Genomic DNA, 10,144 nt, shown 5'->3' with positions numbered 1-10,144 from the left:
ATGAGTACTTAACGTTCTTCTTAGTTAAGTCATGTAATGGTCCTGCTATTTGAGAGGATTCTACTATGAAGCGTCTGTAGTATGCACACATACCAATAAAGCTTCTTAGATCACATAAATTCCTTGGATTAGGCTATGCTTTTATTACCTCTAACTTTAATGGATCCATACGGATACCATCTTGAGAGATAATATGACCTAAGTATTGAATCTCTTGAAGGAAAAATTCAATCTTCTTTTGATTGATAAAAAGCTTGTTCTCCCTCAAAGCTTGAAAAAATTGCCTAAAGATGTTGCTTGATACTATGTGGAGGATTGTCAAACAACATGGAAATCACTATCCAAACGAATATCAAACCAATTCACAAAGTACCCAAGCAAGGTCAAAGAGGTTGTAGGCAGATAAAATAAGTTCAAACAATGCCTAATATTCTCAAATAGCTAGTGATCTTTGAAAGGAAAAAATATAAAAGAAAAATCATTCAGGGTTGGTTTCGATTAATCTCACGCCAAGAACCATTGTCTTTTCATCTTGTTGTAGAGTAATAGTTTGTTGTCTACTGGCAATGATTGCATCATTTTGACGATGCCAAGGAATTCCCAATAATGCATTACAATGGCCCAACTTCCTAATAAGGAAGTCGACTTTTCCATGATATCCTTGATTAATAGCAAAAGAGCACAAGTAGTAGTGTCCCCCATAGCCAATTTTGCTTCAATACTTGATTGTAATCAATATCCACGTTTTTAAGTAAACCAAATGCAATACAGTTTTTCGTGGCTTCCAGATCAAAGAAGATAACCAATTTAGTGCCATGGATTTTTCCAATAATCTTGGAAAAATTCCTTGGATGCATTTGGCATGGTGAGAGCATAGATCGATATATGCTACAAGTTTTAATGTTGTCTTTGGCCTCTTTAGCTCGAGATTGTTTTGAGGTGAGCTTATCCACTCAATGTGGACGAGTGTAAAAAGTGTGACCCGTCTTAAAACATTTTAAGCATCCGTCTTCTTGTTAAAGCATTGGTCTCTGGTTAGTTCTTTCTTTGCATTTCACTTTGTACCGTGCTTGGCGCTTGGGCATTTGCATCTCTAAGAAAGTCAAGGTTGTGCAAGTGGAGTGGAAGTTTCATATCCCTGAAAATAGAAGTTGTGGCTTACGGATTTTCTTTAGGAGCGTGTTCTAGTTCCAGTGCAAAAACAAGTTTTCCCTTCATCAACCTATAACCGGCGTCCACGTGATCCATAAGCTCTTGCATGGTAGTGACTTAGAAAGACTATACTCTTGGAGTGAAGAAATAGTGTGTCACTCACATTGATCCTCCAAAGTCCCATTTTAGAAGGAGACAAGAAGATACGGCATTCCAAATTTTTTCATTGTAATCTTTTGGTGGCTAGCATTTTGTATATGCAAGGATTCCAACTGTGAAACATAGGAGGTGGTGGAGAATGTGGTGACAAGCAACCATCTGACAACAAAATTCTTCCATAGGAAGAGACGCATTTGTAGACTGATGACAGGAAGATCTTGCACTGCCAAGAACCAAAGGGTAAAAGGCCCGAGGCCGGGCAAGAGGCATCATATAGTTCAAGAATGGTTGAAGATTGTGCAAAATGGGCAAGCTCCGCCAGGATTGACTCAAAAGAATGTCGTGCAATTCATTGAGAAGAGATTGTACATACTTGTTGGAACCCATCACTTCCAACTGTCTCTTTTTTAAGGACCGATTTTCTTGTAAGAATGCACACCAGTGAAGCTTTGATACCATTGTACCCACTTGAGGTGCCACGTGCCAAAAAAAGAACAAATGGAATAGACTTTCGTACTAAAACAAAACTGAATTGAAAGAGAGAATCACACTTGAGATAGAAGTGGCGGAGTTCCTCAAAAGTAATGGCCCCAAACTTGACACCCCTTTTGGTATTTATTTATATTGATCTCTACATAATATAATTGCGGGGAGGAACATTCTTCCAAAATCTACACTACAACCTTTGAGATTGTCATGTAGGCATAAATAAAATGCCCTAAATGTGCAAATTCGAGTTTGGATCTTAGAATAGGTTGTTCCACGTTGTCATGCATGATGTAAGTAGCTGATGCTACCTCTCTAGTGCTATATTTAAACACTTCTTTTGTACTCATTTCAACTAAGCAATTTATTTCATTTTGTGTCTACAGTCTAGGCAATTTCCATTGAGCAATTAATTAGTGTTTTGATTAGCATGTCATTAGCATAAATGCATGTCACTAATTGCTCAATTTCCATTGAACAATTAGTGTTGTGATTAGCATGACATTTTATCCACGCTAATATTAACACTAGGGTCTTGCCACAGCATACATTTGTGACGAAAGAAGAAAGCAAGGGTTGTCACCCAAAGAAAGCCTATGAGAAAAGTGAATGTGTAAGAGCTATTTGTAGATCACGGTGACATATACGAAGAGTGTTACATGAACCACAAGTAACCCTGCTTTGACAAGGAAGAGGCTTATTACCAACTTAACAATTATTTGCAACTAAAACACACTTTAAAGGGTATGTAATACTTAACAAGACAACATTGTAAGGATGTGGCAATAATATTTGAGTTGATTGAAAGGATTGAAAAATAAGAAAAAACCCCTGTTTCCATTTAGGCCCCTGTCAGACGAGGGCGGACGCCTTTCTCTGATGCGTTGTTGGACCGAGAAGCTATCATAGCTTTCAACTGTCACACGTCCGGAGGACATCTCCCTCAATGTTGTGCTGGCATGCCAGGTCATGGACAGCAACCCCTCGCAGTTGGGCGACCCCCCCACTCCGCCTACGCACGGCCAAGAAGGATTTCGACAGCGCTGATTCGTCAATTTCCTGCAGTGTCAATTCTTTTTATATAAATTCCGTCCGCCTTGTCTGACTGGGTAGTCGGACATCCTTTTTTCACTGAAAATGGGCGCCCACCTCAAACGTGTCATGTCATGGATGGGCGTCGCCCCTGTGTGACACAGGCCTTAGGTAGGCTGCTATGAACATGGATGAAACATGGTAATGGTTATACATCAGAGAGACTTGGATCTCTCTAGACAACCTTTTCCATCGTACATCTATACTTATCATATTATGGCGGAAAGGCTCAGTGGAAGCCCTTTACATATGACTTCCGCCCTTTACATATGACGGAAGTGGGAGCCCTTGTCGACATCTCCGCGTTGGAGGCTAAAGTCCAAAAATAAGATAAGCTCACATGCACTGATAGAGAAAGAGAGAAAAAAAAGGAGACCATACTAGTGTACTGATATAGAGACCACTTATTGACTATGTGCCAAGAGCATTTCTTGACTATGGCTTTATATAGAGGCCAAGATATGTGCACAATACATGCCACACAATGCCCCCAACGACGATAAGATAGCTTGACGTAGGTGATACACTTTTTGAAAATAAAAAGAAGAGGAGAATAACACGGATTCTCCTCATGCACGTAGAAAGGTCTCACCTGTGGGACCACTTGGATGCTCACCCTGAGCGGTGGATGGTGGTGAGCTGTGTATCTCTCCCCCTCCAAGTCAAGCCCATGAGAGCTGCAGCGACTCTGATATGTCTCTCCATTCGACAAGCTGCAGCCTGTCTCTCTGTATCTCACAACTCTCGTAGGTGGGACTTAACGCAGTAGAGTAGGGAGAAGAGGTGCGTCAGAGCCTTGAGATGTGAGGGCAACCCTGCACGCAAAGCTTTCTCTCTCTCTCTCTCTCTCTCTCTCTCTCTCTCTTCTCTCTCTCGTCGCACACACCAGGGATTGCGGGCAATCAGCCTAAGGAGACGTTTGCATTGAAAGATTCGAAGGCATCTTTCAGTTAGGATGAGCCAGTACAAGATAGCTTGGAGTATCATCACAGAAATTACAGATTGAGGCAGGATGGGCTACACACATTCTTCTTAGAGATGAGAGGACCTAAGTGAGCAGCATTTAGTATGCAGATCCCCCAGCATATGAGATTACGGAGCCCATGCACTGAGCTGTGAATGCATGCACTATGTCTCTCTTTGAGGTCTCTTGGGATTGATCCTATGACTTTAAAACTTAGGGAATTTGGGCTGCAATGTGACGACTAATGCTGCCTTCTTCGGTTCATGATATTTTTGACCACCATGTGCGGCATTGTCTTTGTCGCGATATATATGCAGTATCACTTTGTGGATTGGAAAGCTGTATGCTGATTGCCACTCGTTCCTCGATGTCTGATACCTTAGCTGAATATGGTTAGAGTTACTACACACTTTTGTAGAGTCACTGGGATACATAAGCCCGCTTTGCTAGGGCGCGGGAGAGCGTTGCAGAGCTTTTCTCATGCAATAGGCTCACCCTTCGATCTTTTTTGGTCTGGATCAGGGCACATTACATGGCACTACACACCTCCCTGATAGTTCATTTTACACTCTTCGTTTATGCCACCATATGATGTACATGTAGCACTTCCGCTTTCACTTTTCTCGCATCATTGTACTTCGTCTCGAGCATAAGCTAGTCCCTTTACTGTCTATTTCCTGGACATAAGTGGCTAGAGGCTTGTTAGTTTAAGTAAAAAGTTACTTAATACCAAAACTTTTTAAAAATCCTTCCTCAAACAAGCCGGAAAGCATTGTGTTTGTTTTGATATTATGATTTGTTGTTTTGATCTTGAAGAGTGAGGGATCATACTGCGTCAAATTGGAAGCCACTCCGATTTTGATGAAGAGTCAAGACCTTGGGTGCAATAGTTTGGACTAAGGTAATCAAAATCTCCATGAAGCAACACAATAGACTTCTCCATCGGCATCGGATCACAAGTTCCTTCAGCGAAGCCATCCTAGATTTGTTCCAAGCTTAATCTTCCTACAAAGTCTGAGGCAAGGCCTCCGAGGTAAAGATGGTTTTTGTGCTCAAGAGCACATGTCACAAATCCTATAGCCTTGCCATTTGGATCCTCCATGTACCTAAGTGGCTCACCTTGGTCGCTTACTTCAAGCACCTTGGCCATTCGGGAATATGCCACATCGAGGAACTTCATACCTTGTGGAGTTGCAAATAAGTGCTTGACAAATGGAAAGCTCATGACTGTCTCCATCAATAAGCTTCGACCCTGCACAGGAAAGGAAAATGAAGAGAGTGTCAATGCCAGAAAAGAGGCACAAGATACTATTAACAACGCCGTGCACATTAAGCTATATCAACATCTTTATCCAATGTTTGGGAAAAACCATTTTCCTAAGCATACACAATTTCTTTCTATGCTTCTTCAAAAGGGGAAATTTTGAAAAGTTTAAGCTTTGTTTTGAACATTTACACTAATTTTCTCAAATTTTATGCGGAATATTTTATTTTCCTCTTGCTTCCTAACCGGCGTTATTGATTTTTTAAGCGACAGGATTTTAAGCTGGACACTTTTCTTGAACAGAGCCTCTGACAAGAATGCAAACACTCTACATAATCCCAAACAGTATCCCCAACACTAAATCTCTAGATAGACATGCCTTGCAGATATCTGTATAACGATAAACACACTCACCGACACCAGACCGATCCAAAATGTCCCACGCTCTGTTCTATGTATGTTGTCTGGATAACCCGGAAGGTTATCAATGAATGTCTCCAGTTTGCCTTTCTGGCTTCCCTTAAGCCAAAGTCTGCCACATCGCACCCTAATTCAACCAAAATCAAGAATTGGAGATGAGCCAAAAACTGCATTACTTTTACTTTTTATTTTACACGCTCCAACCGGAAATCCAGTAAGGGGAAAACAGCCTGCAGCCGCCGATAAGCTGGCGGGGGCAGGAAGCAAATCCTGTGCAAGCATGAGCATTGGGCATTCCTAGTAAATGAGCTGAAAGACTCTTACTTTGAAGTTTCACAGACGACTAGAAAGCTGTTGTCCTTCGACACTGCAACACCATTGGGGAAGTGCAAACCGGTTGCAAGCACGGTTGTGGTCCCCGTTGAAGGATCGTACTTGAGCAAACGCCCGTTAGGCCGGCCCTCCAACACATCCAAGTTGGATGCGCCGTATCCAAATTTGGTGCTTGCATCTGTGAAGTATATGGAACCATCCTCTCTGCTGACGTCCAGTGCATCGGCAAACCTGCAGGACTCTTTGAAATAAGCTAATTGTGTGTGTGTGTGTGTGTGTGTGTGAGTGGGTGGGTGTGTGTGCGCACACGCACGCGTGCATGTGTGTGTGTGTGAGAGAGAGTGTACTTGAACTTCATGCCGCAAACATCATCTGACAAAGTTGTGACCTTTCCCTCTGTAATGTTAAGTAAACCCTAAGAAACAGCAAGCCAAGTGTTAGAATCCTGAATTCTCTCTCTCTCTCTCTCTCTCTCTCTCTCTCTCATGCGCACACAACAAAATCACTATGAAACCAAAGCAAAAGTTCTGCCAAACAGAACTTACCAGGGAGGGTTCGCAAGCGAGGACTTCACCATGCAAGCCAAGAGCGAGACCGAGGGGACGGCCACTGCCAGGGACAAGAGTCCAGTTTCGCACATGGCCGGAGGAAAGGTGGATCTGTTTAATCCAACCATCAGAGCAGGCAGCATACAGAAAGCGGCCATCGCGGCTGACAACAAGGTCTTCGGGATTGGGAAGGGCACCGTCTGCGAGGCGGTGCAGTTTGTGGAGGTGGGCGTTTGGGGCGTAGACGCCAGTGGGCGGAGGCGGGATGGGCAGCTGAGTTGGGTGGGGATCGATTGGCGAGTCCCTTCTAAGCGCTCGCCACCTCGCCGCCGCCGCTAGCGCCACCACCAGCCCCACCACGTACGCGTAGCGCGCGTCCATGCTTTCTACGGAATAGATCTTCTAAGGTCTCTTGGGATAGTTTCCTACGACGTCTTCTTCTTCTTCTTCTCCTCCCTTCAAATTCCTTTTCAAAGAAAAACAAGGCGTCTGTAGGACGAGTGCCACTGCCGGCGGAATATGTTTCAAGTATTCGCTCTTATAGGCCTCTTATCACATCTTGAGAAGTTGATAAACAACATGACTAGCCAACCTTGTGCAGGGGTTGTGCCCCCTTTGGTTCTACCTTTGTTTTGACAACCTTTTTTTGCTCTTTTTCTTTTTTCTAATTGGGCTAATCATACAGGCACACAAATGTGGTTTTCTTATTCAAATTGTTAGCTTAAAAATGAAGGCAATTGTCCTCCAAGAGAAATTGCAAAGTCCATGAGCAAAGAAGCTAATGAAACGATGGTGAGAATGCTTATTGATTGTGATTAAAGCTTACACTCTGAATATGACTTAACATATAGTTATTTATAGAAGTGAACTATCATCATTTGGAATGTGATGTCTTTGGGAGAGAGAGAGAGAGAGAGAGAGAGAGAGAGAGAGAGAGGACACATGTGCGTTAAGAAAATTGTCTTGGAAACTAAAATATGTACATCACTTCAGGTACTGATTAGGACGTGTTTAGACACACACACACAGAGAGAGAGAGAGAGAGAGAGAGAGAGAGAGAGAGAGAGAGAGAGAGAGATTAGGCTTCATCATGTATTTTGAGATATTTTCAGAGAGAGAGAGAGAGAGAGAGGGAGAGAGGGAGACAGAGTTCATGCCAACCCTTGAGGCATCTTCCATGGATGATTCCAAATATTATACAGAGACAATCCTAAAGCAGTGAACATCTATACAAAGTAGACTCAAGAGTTATACAAAGTAGCCTTCAGCTCATTTTGAGGCTTGAGGTGTCCTTCTATTAGGAGCAATACAAAGCAGTAGTGAACATCTATACAGAGTAGACTGAAGAGTTATACAAAGTAGCGTTTAGCTCATTTTGAGGCTTGAGGTGTTCTTCTATTAAGAGCAATGCAAAGTAGTCACAAGCTTGTACTAAGCCTTGAGGTGTCTCTTTATTCCTTTGAAGTAAGCGATGGCGTAATCTTACTCGAAGCATCTTTTGCCTTGCCTGGTAAGTCTTCAACTTGCTCTTTGCTTGGATTTTCTTCAAGTGCTCTTGAACCACCTCTGCAGTGATATTCCTTGTCTCTATTTTTGCACTTCATGTCCTTTCTCAATGGAGCCATGTTTTTTTTCATCTTTTACTAGAGCAATGAAATCATGGTCCATTGTAGATGCCTGCACTTTACTTGGCATTGTCTCTTGTTCTTGAGCAAGCATCTAAGTATTCCTTAGAATACTTTTTGCTCTCAATGCTGGTACCTGAAATTCGAAGTCCTCAAACCTTTCTTGAAGCAACAAGTACTCAACATTTTGCCTCTAAGAGCTAATATGTACCAGCCATCAGGTTCTAAATCATATTTAGGCATATCTCTCAATTTGCCTTGTACCTCCTTGCAAGCTTGCATTCTATTGAGTAGAATATTGTTCTTTGGTTGAATATTATAATAATCAAATTTCTGCTTTTTGATTTGGTCAACCAAATAGGAGGACATTGATGCCACGATACTTTTGAAACATATGAATGGAAGTGTTTACAGATTTGATTGACACTCTTTCTCTACATGGCCTTGCAAAATGCTTCATCGGTTTTTTTGCGTGCAAAATGCATTGTGTTCTGTATCGACAGCAAAAGAAAGTTTGACATATTAGTCATAATAGTTGGCTGGAAGTTGCATGCTTTGGCTACAGTTCGATGAAGCTACATACTTTTGTTTGCGGTACTTCTTCCTGCAATAACAACCACGTCTTAAATTGGGTTCGCAAGAGACATGCCTCAAGAGGCCTTAATGCTGATTCTAGAGAGATGATTTAATTGACATTTTGTACTTTAATGATTGTACTTGGTTGTCAAGTGTTTTGGCATGTATATTTTCATGGTTGTAGATCTACAAAGCTGTTTTTTGCTTTGGAAGGTGTTTTCTATGTTACCTCTCTCTCAATCTCTCTCTCTCTTTCTATTTGGCTTATGGCCTTCCTTTGACATTGTTTGTCATAATCTTGGAACTATAGTTTCAGCGCCTATGTGTAAGTTAGACTGTAGCTTCTATGCCTACATTGACTATATATAGCTAATTTTTGGAATCCTATGTTCAAGGTGGAGAATAACGTTGCAAAAAAATTCTACAAGAGTATTAGATAAGGGAGATAAGAAAGTTTTTTTTTTTGTTATTTGAGAACACAAGATCACTCGAAAGTACATAAAGCTAAAATGCCAATATTTGAGAAATAGCAGATACTTGGATGCTTGCTTTTGTATCTAGAACGTCTACATAGAATGCATGAGCATTATCAAAGTGGGATGCTACTTTATGCTTGTTGCTTTCGGAAAAAAAAAGGAGCGTGTGCTGTTTGTTTCTTCATAAGGGCATTTTGTGTTTAGCTGAAGAACTGCAATTTTAGTTATCTAATAACGAAGTGGCTATGCTGGAGACCCAATACTATTGCTCTTCAAGCCCTATAATAGTATAGCAAGGGTTTTACAAATTTCTTTAGGCTTTTGAATGGTCGTCCTAGTTCCTGAGCGGTCATGTTACTTAAGCACATGAGCGTCACTGAGTTTTTTTTTTTGGCTTTGAAAGTAGGAGATTTGGCCAAGTAAGGAATTCCTAGGATTTATGGGTTTCTTTATAAGTTATATTTTTGTCTTTTTTAGATGAGTGTCATTTTTTTTATAGAAAGTAGCATAGCATCGTGATCTGACCAATAGATTGGAATATTGTGCACAACAATATTGACCAAGGGTTCATTGGTCCAAATGTGATCAAGCAAAGTTTTATTTGTTGTTGTGAAAAGTGTGTTTGCAATGTGAAGCCTATATATGTTTTTCCATCATTCGTTGCAAGTGCAGCTGTGGCCGAGATTGTGTGAGCATGTCGATGTTGAAGTCGCCAATAATAACAAGCATGTTTTCGCTATTTTGCATCTCTATAACTTTTTCTAGGTCATCTACGAATGGTTGAATATTGTCAGTTGTTGGAAACCAATATAATGCAATTAAATGTAGAGGCCTGGAGTTGTTGATGTGCCATATAAATTCAATTATGTCATAGTATATTGATGTGTGAGTTTTTGATGACGTAACATTTAACAAAGAGTTGTATAAAATAGTTGTGTTATGTTTGCTTTGTGTTGAGATTGCTTTAAATTTTTTTTCAAAGCCTATTGATGGTGTGGAATATGTGTTTACTTCTTGAAGGCAAGCGACATTAGTCATATCAATAAGTG

The 10,144-nt window shown here is 41.1% G+C and overlaps 1 protein-coding gene across 2 annotated transcripts; it reads right to left on the bottom strand.

The window, feature by feature from the left end:
* Positions 1-2,577: 2,577 nt before the first annotated feature.
* Positions 2,578-7,353, bottom strand: LOC147465291 (protein STRICTOSIDINE SYNTHASE-LIKE 5-like). 2 transcript variants are annotated; one of them, XR_015189029.1, is made up of 6 exons: positions 6,416-7,353; positions 6,218-6,285; positions 5,862-6,101; positions 5,532-5,664; positions 4,685-5,105; positions 2,578-4,530 (listed from the first exon to the last, which is right to left on the bottom strand). XR_015189029.1 is itself a non-coding variant. In XM_086519287.1 (5 exons), the coding sequence occupies exons 1-5, from the start codon at positions 6,797-6,799 to the stop codon at positions 4,833-4,835; spliced, it is 1,098 nt and encodes a 365-aa protein (XP_086375413.1). In that variant the 5' UTR covers positions 6,800-7,353; the 3' UTR covers positions 2,578-4,832. The 2 variants fall into 2 exon arrangements, 1 of the variants encoding a protein (XP_086375413.1); XM_086519287.1 differs by having other exon boundaries at positions 2,578-5,105.
* Positions 7,354-10,144: the final 2,791 nt, after the last annotated feature.

This window comes from Adiantum capillus-veneris, chromosome 1, assembly GCF_014529385.1.
Source record: "Adiantum capillus-veneris isolate H3 chromosome 1, ASM1452938v2, whole genome shotgun sequence".
NCBI classification, from domain to species: Eukaryota; Viridiplantae; Streptophyta; class Polypodiopsida; order Polypodiales; family Pteridaceae; genus Adiantum; species Adiantum capillus-veneris.
This window is presented reverse-complemented; position numbering and strand designations above follow the sequence as displayed.